Source organism: Rana temporaria, chromosome 1, assembly GCF_905171775.1.
Source record: "Rana temporaria chromosome 1, aRanTem1.1, whole genome shotgun sequence".
In the NCBI taxonomy this organism is placed as follows: domain Eukaryota; kingdom Metazoa; phylum Chordata; class Amphibia; order Anura; family Ranidae; genus Rana; species Rana temporaria.
This window is the reverse complement of record NC_053489.1, coordinates 5570077-5583849: the sequence shown is the minus strand read 5'-3', so window position 1 is coordinate 5583849 and position 13773 is coordinate 5570077. Positions and strand designations below refer to the sequence as shown.

Here is a 13773-nt window from a genome sequence, read left to right as displayed (position 1 = left end):
CCAGGCCCTTTAGTCCTGGTATAAATCTTAAGTGGAACCCCACAAAAAAAGAATGCGGTCTCCTCAAAATTTTACACCGGGCTCTTAGCCAATCATGCACCCTGGGTAGCTAGGATGGTGGGGGATGGGCAGTTGTCGGCCCCAGTCTAAACCATGCCAAGGCCACATGCCCTAAACATGGGGGTACCTTCCCAGGGGGACCACCTTCCCATAAACCTGGCACAGTATTTGTGGGTGTCTGTGGTGGGGGACTTATGTGGCTCTTGAAGACTCTGTAAAAATAGGGAGAAAAAATATTATCTTCTAAAGTGCAAAAGTATAGTTGCAAGTTTTTACATGTTTTGCTTGAGGTTTGTTATTGAAAAAATGTAAAGTATTACACTTGGGGCTAAGAATATTTACACAAGTTACTCATTAGTGAGAGAACCCCAGGAGAAATTGAGAATGGAAAAGGATTTGAAGATTCTTGTAGACCACAGGCTCAGCAATAGCATGCAATGCCAAGGTGCAGAAATCAAGGTCAACAGACTATTAGCGTACATTAAAAAGGGTATCTACTCAAGAAATAACACTTCAATTCTACCACTTTACAAAACTCTGGTTCGGCCACATCTGGAGTATGCCCTCCAGTTCTGGTCACCAGTCCTCAGGAAGGATGATCTGAAACTGTAGGGAGTCCAGAGAAGGACAACTGAGCTAATAAGGGGGCTGGAGGACCTCAGTTGTGAAGAATGACTGCAAACATTAAACCTATTCTCCCTGGAGAAGCACTTATGAGCAGATATCATCACAATATGCCAATTTTTAAATGGTGATTCTAACATAGAGAGTAAACTATTCAGTCTCAGGTTTCTTAAAGCGGTTGTAAACTCAGATAATGTTACCCCAAATCAGCAATGTACAATTTCATCTTGCTGTTTAGCAGCTATGCGCTACACACATTATACAAATAGAACGCTCTTACTTGAAAAAAATGACTTTTTATGCTCGCCTTTGCTTGTACTCAGCCGCTGCCATTATGACTCCTGTCTTCTGCGTTTCAGTAGTATTTTATTTCCGCCCTCACTCTTCTTCTGTGTCCAAAATCCCGCACGTGCGCATTCCTTCCTGAAGCCAAGCCTCGTTTTCATTTCAGACAGACAGGTTCTGTCCTCGGCTCTGCGCTCCAACCCCTGTGACATAGCGAGTCACATGGGGTTAGAATCAGCTTCTCAGGGAGGGAGTATCGCGGGATCTCGGGGCTGACGTCAGTCAGAGGAAATTACGCAGCCCTGGCAAGTACACAGTTTTCCGGCCAGAAGAAGAGCCGGCCGGAAAAACGGCACTAACTGCGCATGTGCCGATTACGTCATTCATTCGAAAATTACAGATTACACAGAAAGGGATAAGGTAGGAAGCGTTTTACATAGAGAAACTTGTTTATAAGGTAGGAAAGGTTGATAAGGTGGAAATAGCACAGGAAGGGTTTACAACCACTTTAAGAAGATATGCAGCCACTCAAAGAAGTTGGATTAGAAGCGGTTTAACCTTAAACTCTGTAAGGGGTCCTTTACTGTTAGATTGTTAAGGATGTGGAACTCTCTTTCACAGTTGGTGGTGTCAAAGAGTGTTGATAGAACTTTGAGATGGACATCTTAGTGAATGCAATATACAGGGAAATGGTATTGGCATAAACACACACACAGAGGTTGAACTGGATAGACTGGTGTCTTTATTCAACCTTATCAAATATGTAACTATGCATCTATGTGCTAAAGTTTATGGCCCGGATTCACAAAGCACTTACGCCGACGTATCTCAAGATATGCCGCGTAAGTGTAAATGTGCACCGTCGTATCTATGCGCCGTGCCCATAAACTGAGATACACCTGAAAATAGGCTTCATCCGACCGATGTAACTTGCCTACTCTGGCGTATCGTGGGCGCTTATTTACGCTGGCCGCAAGTGGCGCTCCCATTGATTTCCTATTCAAATATGGAAATGAGGGAGATACATCGATTCACGAACGTACTTGCGCCCGCCGCATAATATACACGGTTTGCATAAGTCGTACGTCCGGCGTAAAGTTATTCCCCATATATGAGGCGCAACTCATGCTAAGGTATGGACCAGGGAACACAGCCATCGTATTTTACGTTGTTTACGTAGTACGTGAATAGGGCTGGGCGTAGGTTACGTTCACGTCGTAGGCAGTGATCCGTCGTATCTTAGGGAGTAGTTCTGACGTGATTCTGAGCATGCGCACTGGGATACGTCAATGGGACGGTGCATGCACCATTCGTTTTAAGTACTTGTATAGCACTCTGCCCATCATTTGCATGGGGTCACGCCTCATTAGCATGGCTCACGCCCACTTCCACCTACGACGGCTTGCGCCGAGGGAACCCAGCGCAGTTTGGGAGGCAAGTGCTTTGTGAATTTGGTGCTTGCCTCTCTGCGCTACGTTGGCGTATATTAGATACGCTACGCTGCCATAAATATGCGCCAATGTATGTGAATCCGGGCCATTGTGTCTTTATAAGACTGTGGTTTGTGGCAAAACATTTAAAACAAGTTTTTGGAGTACAAAGTACAGCAAGTAGTCTCAGGTCTTGTTTAATAATTGTCTCTTTAACCACTTAAGGACCGCTGCACGACGATATACATTGTCAGAATGGCACGACTGGGCACATGGACGTATGTATACTTCCACTTAAGGAGCCCAGCCGCGGCTCGCGACCCGGTCCGAAGCTCCTTGACCGTGCCCGCGGGACCCACGGACCTGATCGTCGCGGGTGTCCCGCGATCGGGTCACAGGAGCTGAAGAACGGGGAGAGGTGAGTGTAAACAAACCTTCCCCGTTCTTCTGTGTGGCAATGTCAGTGATCATCTGTTCCCTGTTATAAGGAATGATGATCACTGTTGTCACACGTCCAGCCACGCCCCCCTACAGTTAGAAACACACATGAAGTCACACTTAACACCTACAGCGCCCCCTAGTGGTTAACCCCTTCACTACCATTGTCATTTTCACAGTAATCAGTGCATTTTTATAGCACTTTTCGCTGTGAAAATTACAATAGTCCCAAGAATGTGTCAAAAGTGTCCGATGTGTCCGCCATAATGTCACAGTCATGAAAAAAAAATCACTGGTCGCCGCCATTACTAGTAAAAAAAAAAATATTAATAAAAATGCCATAAAACTATCCCCTATTTTGTAAACGCTATACATTTTGCACACACCAATTGATAAACGCTTATTGCGATTTTTTTTACCAAAAATAGGTAGAAGAATACGTATCAGCCTAAACCGAGGAAAAAAAATGTTATATTTTTTTGGGGGATATTTATTATAGCAAAAAGTAAAAAATATTGCACTTTTTTCAAAATGGTCGCTCTATTTTTGTTTATAGCGCAAACAATAAAAACCGCAGAGGTGATCAACTACCACCAAAAGAAAGCATACACACGGCCGATTTTCTTGACCAAGAGAAAACCTTCGGGAAAACCCAATAGTGTGTACGCGGCATTACAGCGCAGAGAACTGAAAATGGCCTGGGCAGGGGAGGGCAGTGCATTCTTGAGGTGGTTAAGAATAACTAATAGAAAAAAAGAAAACCCAAACAGAGCACCACTCTTGGTCAGATCCCTCAAGATGACTTCAGATCCCCCCGTGTGCTCAGAATTAATATATTATCTTAACATTTTTAAAATAATCCTCCAGCTTACTGGTTAAGCACTTTTTAAAGTGGAGAGTACATGACCACTATTACATGTTTACCCCAAACTTATAGATCCCTTGCTGTGTGTGACTTCAGGAAATCAGTGCCAGAAATATTTCCTGTATAACTAGAGTCAGACAACTCTGAGGCCTCTGCCGGACCGTTTTCAGCGGACATGTCCACCCGGAGATTTCTGTCTGACGGTTGTACACACCATCAGACAGAAATCCGCGTGTACACGATACGCGTTGACGAGGCCGCGCCGTCGCCGCGACGATGACGCGGCGATGTGCGCGGCCCTGGAAGTTCAATGCTTCCATGCATGCGTCGAAGTGATTTGATGCATGCGAGGGATGGCGGCCGATCGGACATGTACGGTGAATCTGTACAGACGACCGAACATGTCCGATGGACAGGCTTCCAGCGGACATGTTTCTTAGCATGCTAAGAAACATTTGTCCACTGCAAAACGGTCGGCTGGACAAATGTCCGCTGGAAACCTGTCCGGTCGGCCGTACACACGATCGAGCATGTCTGCTGAAACTGGTCCGCGGACCAGTTTCAGCAGACATGTTCGGTCGTGTGTACGGGGCCTAATATGAAATAATCTGAACTGCCAAAGAACTAGCATTCTCCAAGGAGAGTTCAGCAAAGGCAGCCTCCATTATGGAGACCAGTGAATGTCTGTTTGTTGATCTCCCCTATCTATTTGTTACCCAGAAGTGATCAGTAAAATGTCACTTCGGGGTTCTGCTGCCACTGGTAAGAAGCTATTGGAGTGTGATCTTCACTCCATTCGTTTAATAGAGGGCAGGGGAGACATCAGGGGTCTCATTAAAGGGAACCTGTCCCCAAAAAGTATCACATAGGGGACTAATTTCCTCATGTGATAAAAAAATAAAGTGTAAGAAAATAAAGTTAAATCCAAGCACTTTAACCCCTCAAAATACATAAATATGAACCTCCACCACCCTCACATACACACATATACAAAAATAAACACAGATGGGAGGGGCGCCTGCACACTAAAGCTTACATTTTTTCTGCACATGTTATCAACACGCATGCTGGAATGAGAACAATAATTGTATGTTATCAGTTATCTGGTGTGAGTGGATCATGGGTGCAATGTCAGGCTCCTGCAGACAAGTCCTTCAGCTTTCTGCCCATACATCTGTATAGGATTTTTGTTAGAAAGCTGGAGGACTTATGAATGGACTATGAGTGCACTGATCAGCACAATCACAGTCCATTGATACTACAATTATCTGCCACAATGGAAGAGAGGACTTGTAGTTTATTTATTCACAGATTCTTGGGAATGAATGACTTGTCTGTGTGGGCGGAGCCCTGATTTTAACTGTGGCTGTGGTTTTGGGGGAGAGGAACCCCCTACCCACTGGCACGGGGGGGGGGGGGGGGGGGAACATGTGCTGGAACATGTTACACCCTAAATACTGATGTGCCATGTAACATGCTCCAAAAGGTGAGCCCTAAAAACATTACCTATGGAAAAGTGAAGGTACTAAAGTGTGTGACAATGTCAGAGGTGCCGGTCATTTTAAGACTTGGCATACTGGCTATCAATTTATTCAGTGCCACCTCATCTTTTATATTTTACCAAATAAGTGGGTAATATATTACATGTGTATGCCCTAAAATGAACTTAGTGTGTCTTTTACTGAAAACAAAAGATTTCATTTGGTAAACCATTACACTAATATCATGTGACAGAAAAAGATGATACAGCAAGCATTGTTTCTCCAGGGTCTCGGCGTTCACAAAATATACTGTATACTGTTTGGGGGGGTGTAACGACACCCCAAATATGAGAGGGGTTAAAGCCGTTTAGGATATTCCATTCCCGAACACCAAGGCAGCTACCGACACTCCAGTCAGGCGAACAAGACCCATAAGAATAATCCTCCCCCAAATACGAGACAACGCTCTGTATGAGGTTCAAGCAGGAATGAATCTTTATTGAAAAGACTACAAGTTTTATACAAAGTTGAAAGAGGAGGCGTAATCATATTACTCTGGAATTACACCTGTGACCAGACCTAATTAACATGCTAATTACCTAATTCCTTTTAGCAGCCTGGCTCAGAGACATTTAGGCTAGACTTGCTGCCTTGTAGTTCAGAAGAAACAATCAACATTATTACACAGAACTCCCTCCCACAAGAGCAGAGATAATTACCACAAGCCACAATGAAAAGACCCTTAGAAGCACTCCTAGACCCATTTACATTACAACAGACAGGTGGCTGGGGGTGATGACATTAGCATCTTTCAACGTTGAGTTCAGAATCAAACAAACAGTAAATAGTCCTTTACAGATATTCTGGGGAATATTGTGGATAAATATCACTGTCCCATTTTAAGTAGTCCAAGATATACTTTCTCTGTCACCCTATGCCCCTATTAGAGACACAGGGTGATTTAGACATACAAGATGCATTGGGGTACCTCATACTTTCTAAGGGATTCTGGGTTCCACGGGCCCTTCCGTTACAGGAGGTTTTATATAATCTTCAGGCCTAAAATTATTTTTTAACATGGGTGCAAAAATAAAAAAAACAGCTCCAGAAGTGAAAGGGTTAAACACCTCTAAACTAAACATGAACCTAAACTGGGTGTAATCTTTGTCTGGGCGCACTGTGTTCCAGTACTGAACTGACCGAGTATAAAAAGATACGAGTAAACTTTCATTGGACGCTCTCACCTGATACTTTAGTGTGTGTGGATTTATTTCAGATTTTGTGTTATTTATTTTAAAAGAGAAATCCATGTCATGTAATGCTTGAGCCAAAATGTAGACTGAGATATACACTCTATAGGATGTTTTTTCATCAATATAATATAAATCAAATGGAAGTGTCTCCACACTGCAGTTCCTAAGAGGACGTCCAGTTGTGAGTGGAATTAGGACATTTTTCATTTGGTTTTTTGAAAAGCATTGAAATTCAGATATGAGAATATCTTCCATCAGGGGGTCATTTGGGCGGCTGGATGGATAAATGCTATAAAAATATTTCAGCATTTCCTTTATGTAGAGATAGGGGAATGTAAACGCCAAGCTGCAGTAACTGAGAGCAAAAAACATTTCAGTCATTGACCAAGAATCTGGTATAATAAATGTTTTCTCCGTGTAATAAGGGACATTATTATACAAAAAATTGTAATAAATCAGACTAACTGAGCCACAAATAATAAGAACTTCCGTGGTTGAGCTCCGCAGCTCTGGAGGAATTTTATTATGATTATTTATAGACACCAGAATCTTGAATTCAATACAAATTCCATGATCAGATAAATGTTTGCTAAGATGTCGGATCTCCCTCTCTCCGTATTCATCATCAGATGTAAGGATCCCGACCCAGTTCCACTTCAACCTTTCCAGTAACTTTGCTATGGCCACATATTGCATCTCATCATCCGGAACTGTCCGGAAAAAGTTTGGATACATCTTTCTATCACTCAGCAAAGTATCTCTGGCTCCATAACTAATCTAGAAAGAAAGAAAACCGTCTGTATAAATATTGTGGAACTCTTAAAGCGGGGGTTCACCCTAAAAACAATTTTCTAACATTACATCCAGCATACTGCCGACATCAACAGTATGCTGGTATTTTTTTTTCTCCGTACATACCGTGATATTGTCATTTTCCCCCCGGCTTCCGGGTTCTGATTCCCGCGGGACTGGGCGTTTCCATTCAGGCGGTAGATGATTCCCAAGGCGCATAAGGCGCGTCACCAGTTTTCCGTAAATAGCCGACCTGCGAATCGGCTCTATATGGCACCTGCGCAGTCAGCTCTACACTGCGGGCGCAGGCGCCGTATAGCGCCAAATCGCATGTTGGCTATTTACGGAAAACTGGTGACACGCTTTATGCACCTTGGGAAGTTTTTCACCAGGTGTCAATCATCTACCTCCTGAATAGGAACGCCCAGTCCCGCGGGAATCAGAACCCGGAAGCCGGGGGGAAAAGAACAATATCACGGTATGTACGGACAAAAAAAAAATACCAGCATACTGTTCATGTCGGCAGTATGCTGGATGTAATGTTATATAATTGTTTTAGGGTGAACCTCCACTTTAATATGCAATTGGACAGAAGAAAACCTTAGAAAATATTTTAATTTTTTTTTTTTTTTTTTAGAGCTACACATATGTAATCTCAGCTGTCTATAATAGATCTATACGCAGGTTTTAGTGGTGCTTTTATTTCACCGGACCAATCAGATAAAGATACAAGAGTACAGGTGAAACTCAAAAAATTTATTTATTTAACTAATGCAACTTAAAAGGTGAAACTAATATATGAGAGAGACTCATTACATGCAAAGCAAGATAGTTCAAGCCGTAATTTGTCATCATTGTGATGATTATGGCTTACAGCTCATGACAATCCACAAATCCACAATCTCAGAAAATTTGAATATTGTGAAAAGGTGGAATATTCTCGACTCAAAGTGTCCCCCTCTAATCTGATAATTAAGCCATAACACCTGCAAATTGTTCCTGAGGGTTTAAATGGTCTCTCAGTCTGGTTCAGTAGGAATCACAATCATGGGAAAGATTGCTGACCTGACAGTTGTGCAGAAAAGCATCATTGACACCCTCCATAAGGAGAGAAAGCCTCAAAAGGTAATTGCAAAGGAAGTTGGATGTTCCCAAAGTGCTTTATCAAAGCACATTAATATAAAGTTATGTGGAAGGGAAAAGTGTGGAAGAAAAAGGTGCACAAGCAGCAGGGATGAGCGCAGCCTGGAGAGGATTGTCAAGAAAAGCTAATTCAAAAGTGCTAGGGACTTTCACAAGGAGTGGACTGAGGCTGGAGTCAGAGAATCAAGAGCCACCACACACAGACGGATCCTGGACATGGGCTTCAAATGTCGTATTCCTCTTGTCAAGCCTCCTGAACAACAGACAGCATCAGAAGCATCTTACCTGGGCTAAAGAAAAACAGGCCTGCTCTGTTGCTCAGTGGTCAAAAGTCCTCTTTTCTGATGATCTCATTTGGAAACCAAGGTGCCGGAGTACGGAGGAAGAATGGAGAGGCACACGCTGCAAGATGCTTGAAGTCCAGTGTGAAGTTTCCCCAGTCTGTGATGATTTGGGGAGCCGTGTCATCTGCTGATGTTGGTCCCCTGTGCTTCATTAAGTCCGGGGTCAACGCAGCCGTCTACCAGGAGATTTTGGAGCACTTCATGCTTCCTTCCGCAGATGAGCTCTATGGGGATGCTGACTTCATTTTCCAGCAGGACTTGGCACCTGCCCACACTGCCAAAAGCACCAAAACCTGGTTCAATGGCCTTGGGATTACTGTGCTTGATTGGCCAGCAAACTTGTTTGACCTGAAACCCATAGAGAATCTATGGGGCATTGTCAAGAGAAAGATGAGAGACATGAGACCGAACAATGCAGAAGAGCTGAAGGCCGCTATTGAAGCATCCTGCTCTTCCATAACACATCAGCAGTGCCACAGGCTGATACCGTCCATGCCACACCGCATTGAGGGGCCCAAACCAAGTACTGAGTACATGCATGCTTATACCTTTCAGAGGTCCGATATTGTTCTATGTACATTCCTTTTTTTATTGATTGCATGTAATATTCTAATATTCTGAGATTGTGGATTTGGGTTTTTCATGAGCTGTAAGCCATAATCATCACAATGATGACAAATCCCGGCTTGAACTATATTGCTTTGCATGTAATGAGTCTCATATATTAGTTTCACCTTTTAAGTTGAATTAGTGAAATAAATGAACTTTTGCACGATATTCAAATTTTTTGAGTTTCACCTGTAAATGTATTATTTCATAAATGATTACAGCCATCAGTGAAAGCCAATAATATGACATTAAGGAGGGAATTTATCAACACTGGATCTGCCAGAATCTGGAGCAACCAATCAGCCTCTATCTTCAGCTTGTTTAGTTAAATGTTGAAGATGAAAGATAGAAGCTGATTGGTTGTCATACACCATTCCCCTCAGATTCTGGCTGCTCCAGTGTTGATAAATTCCCCTCTAATAACGCGTACACACGACCGTTTTTCATGACGAGAAAAATGGCAGAAATTTATATTTTTCACCTAGTGTCCCAATACTTTTGGTAATATAGGGTATGATCTGCAGGGGACTGAATGGGCAAAAGTTCAGGCATTTGTCCAAATGCCATACAAGCCAAAGATTGGACTGAACCATTGGACCATCTCTACACAGCACTGCCTTCTTTATTTAGAACAATGTTATAGTTTACAACGTTTTGCCACAAGGATTATTTGTACCCTTTTGACCCACCTCACCATAAGGAAAACTCGCTGTCCTGACGTTACATAATATAGGAAATTCTTCTTTTCTTACCTGGGTGTAACCATATAGACTCAGCAGCTGGGCCATTTGGAGAGTGGTGTCAGAATGGAGATCTCCAATGAAACCAGCCAGGGCACCCCGCTCCATACAGGAATAATTTGGAGCTTCCTTTGTATGTCCAGACAATATCTGTAGAACGTCTTTTATAGCTTTATTCACATGTCCACAAGAATCATACACATGATATCCCAGAGTTATGTTGGGAAGAATATCTGGACTGCGGTTTATCTCATCAATAGCAAATATAAAAGCCAGGAGATGTCTGTATTCTCTCTGGTAAACCCTGCAGAAAATGGAAAGTTTTTCATTGGTCTACAGGACAAGGGTTCAAGCAGAAATTATTTATGGCAAAATATATTATTATTATTATTATTATTATTATTATTATTATTATTATATACGATTTATATAGCACCAAGAGTTTACGCAGCACTTTACAATGTATAGGGGGACAACACAATTACAGTACAGTTCAATACAGAAGGTACAGGAGGGCCCGGCTCGTAGAGCTTACATTCTAATGGAGGGGTGGTGATACAAAAGGTAACAGCTGCAGAGAATTTGATGGGGGGGGGGGCTCGGGGGACAGTTGTTAGGTGGGAGTGGGACAGGCTTCTGTGAATAAATTAGTTTTTGGGGATCTCCTAAAGGTGGACAGGGTACAGGCTGATCGGACATACTGGGAAATCACTGAGTTATATAAATAATGGACAAAATTTGTCATGGCTGGGCAAACCTGTGCCACATTCCATCAACTATTTGTTTTCTTATTCATAATAGGCCTCTAAGTCTCCACACCACAAAATGTACTCAGCTAATGAGAGGTAATGACTCCATTTTTTATTTTTCTCCTGCTATCAATGGCCCACACGGTACAACACTTCATCCTTGTCTTTGGTGATCTCTGATCTCCTTATGAACTGTTTATTACATGATGAAGATCAGCCATGGAGTATATCTGAGGTGTATATCAGGGTGTGCTTATTCCCCACATGTCCAGCAACATTCATATACAAGACATTGCCCACACCCAAGGCACTAATACACCTTGAGGGTTGTGTGGGACCCCCAATGTACAGGAAGACAGGACTTCAGTGAGGAACAATTCCCTCACTCAGGACAGGAAAGTGGCTTCTCCCCCATGTGAGATCTCTCATGTGCCTATAAATATGACCTCCGTGAAGAACGTTTTCCGCACTCAAGACAATCCTTTTTAACCACAGATCTATGGTGGGATTGAAATTCAATCATTCCTGCACTTATATGAGTTATAGCCATGGTTGGAAATTTAGGAAGTCTAGAGGACCTCAGCTGTAGCCCCTGATATCACCAAGTAGCAGCACATAATATTCAGTATATGTAATTCTACAGAAGAAGGTCAGAGAATGGAGACTTACTAGAGGATAGGGTCAGAGACTACAAACTTGCTACAAGGCTGGTTGGATCGGCAGACGTGCCATAGGAGACATTCAGGGCCAGAGATAAGACAATCTTCATGGGTTTAGTTTGAGAAATGTTTCTCCAATCTTGCTTAAATTCTGGTTTGTAAACTGTCAGCAAACCCCTGAAGTCCTTGGGGGAGAATCTTGTTTTTTAGTTCTGTCCATTTCTAGAGCTAATAGACAAACTATTGTCAAACAAAAAGGCATTGGAAATGGCCACTGCCATGATGGGGGGAGGGAAGTATCATAACCATAATAATAAAAAATGTGTCTCTCCCTACACAGTATTTTCAGCTCTCCATAACAGATCCCACACATTAATAATAAGGTTGATGTAAGCTCACCTCTTTTCCAGAAAGTGGGTTGGGTTATTTATTTCCGTATATTATTGGCTCTTGTGACCGGGGCAATGACTAGGGATGAGGGTTTGGTCTGAACTCAGGTTTGGACCACATTTTTCTTGTTTGGAGGTTAGGCAAACGGCTGAACTAATTTTGAATGTGGCCCGGTCAAACCTCCGGCCCCAGCTGGAAGGGAGACATTTGGCATCAGTATTAGTAAATGTGACTAAACTTCTGACTGGTTATTAGGAAACCGGCAACCACCAACATAATCTGCTCCGTCACTCATTCATGATGGCGAGATGGATCACAAATGTTGGAAAACTGATTGATGATGGATTTATGTTGTGGAATTTTTTTTGCATTACTTATTCTATGAATGAGCACTGTGTACCTCTTACTCATTCACATGGGAGGAGGGCCTGTATCTTGGGTTTCCAGTTTCCAATAAGCCCCCCAGCATGCAGACCCCCACTACCACCAGGCCAGGGTTGTGGGAAAGAGGCTCTTTTCCTCATTATTATGGCGCTGGCTTGGTATGAATATTTATGGGGAGGCCATATGCCATTTTCTGAGTACACCTTGACATCTTTATCAGACCCTCATCAGGGATAAGGGGCATTTATGCATCTTTAGGGGGAATTATACACTTGTTTGTTTTGTGTGGGGTCCACCATTAACATCCATACCAGACCCTCCCCTCGGATAACAGTCTGCTATAGATTAGGTGAACTCTCAGCTGTTTGGTAGGTGGCTGTAGCTGTGATTTTCCATCAATTTAAACTTAAATTTTTTATTCCATTTGTAAATGTTAATTTCACCAGCAGGGTCAGGGCAACCCCAAAGGATGTTAGTTATTTCTTTTTAATTCCTGTTCACTCTGCCTATCTAATCAACACCCCCCCCCCACACGGTTTTCATCTTTGACAGCAAACCAATCCTCCCATGTTGTAGAGTTGAGGAGAATGGGAGACATTCTTTAGTTTAGCAAAAGAAACTTGGCAGAGCTGACACCATTCCTTGTTAGTTCATTTAACAAACAGATCAGTATTGTCAGTCCACAACAGGAACAGATCGAGGGGAATTTTTCTGTGACTGCATTGTCTTTAATCCTTTCACTGTCAGAGCCACTTTTGTGTAAAATATAAAAATGCGTGGAATTTGTTAAAAACCCCCAAACATTATATATTTTCTGAAAGCAACGTCCCTGCAGAATACAATGGTGGTAGTTTGATTTTTTTAATGATAGTATAGGTGCTGTTTATCAAATAAAAAATGTCAGTAAAAAAATACACTAAAAGTAATGTTACTGCACACAAATAAAATGCATTACCCAACCTTTGGTAAAATATAAATTATGAAGTTGTTTAGAGTAAATAGAAACCCAACATGTAAAGGCTGAAAATTGTTCATGCCGGTGAAAAGGTAAATGCAATTCTGGCCATCAGAAACAGAAATACTATATAATGTTATTGTGGTGCCTTAAAATGCATGTCCAACCATTAGGAAAATTTCCTACACTTCATATTTCACTTACCCTGTACACACGAGATATTCAATAAAACTTCCTTCCTCACTCCACTGTGACACTACAGAATGTACAGAGAATATCCCTCCTATAACGATGTCTCCATCCTGAGAATACTTGTACTCAAATGTATAACCAATCATAGGCATATCACAGCGGTGAGGAGAGTTCTGGGTGTCAGATGTGCAGGGGGTCACACACAAAGACAACAACCACAATATTCTAAGTGGATATCTGAAGACAACATGGCCGAGTCTCTGATAGACTCCAATGAGTTCTTCCTCTTCTCCTGACCTCATCATCACTGACAGCAGCCCAGGATCCTGACACTGACTTCATGGCTCAGCTGAAGGCTGTGAGAGTGTCAGGTTTATAAA

At 42.4% G+C, this 13773-nt stretch overlaps 1 protein-coding gene across 1 annotated transcript; it reads right to left on the bottom strand.

The window, feature by feature from the left end:
- Positions 1 to 6725: 6725 nt before the first annotated feature.
- Positions 6726 to 13545, bottom strand: LOC120925122 (extracellular calcium-sensing receptor-like). The gene is made up of 4 exons (XM_040335996.1): positions 13406 to 13545; positions 10077 to 10368; positions 6902 to 7213; positions 6726 to 6791 (listed from the first exon to the last, which is right to left on the bottom strand). Exons 1-4 carry the CDS (start codon positions 13543 to 13545, stop codon positions 6726 to 6728), a joined length of 810 nt encoding a protein of 269 aa, XP_040191930.1.
- Positions 13546 to 13773: the final 228 nt, after the last annotated feature.

Coding starts and splice junctions, on each gene's coding strand:
- LOC120925122 (XM_040335996.1), bottom strand. CDS start 13,545: ATGCCTATGATTGGTTATACATTTGAGTACAAGTATTCTCAGGATGGA. Junction 10,369..13,405: donor GAATATCTCGTGTGTACAGG/GTAAGTGAAATA, acceptor CATTTTCTGCAG/GGTTTACCAGAGAGAATACA. Junction 7,214..10,076: donor GTCTATATGGTTACACCCAG/GTAAGAAAAGAA, acceptor CTTTCTTTCTAG/ATTAGTTATGGAGCCAGAGA.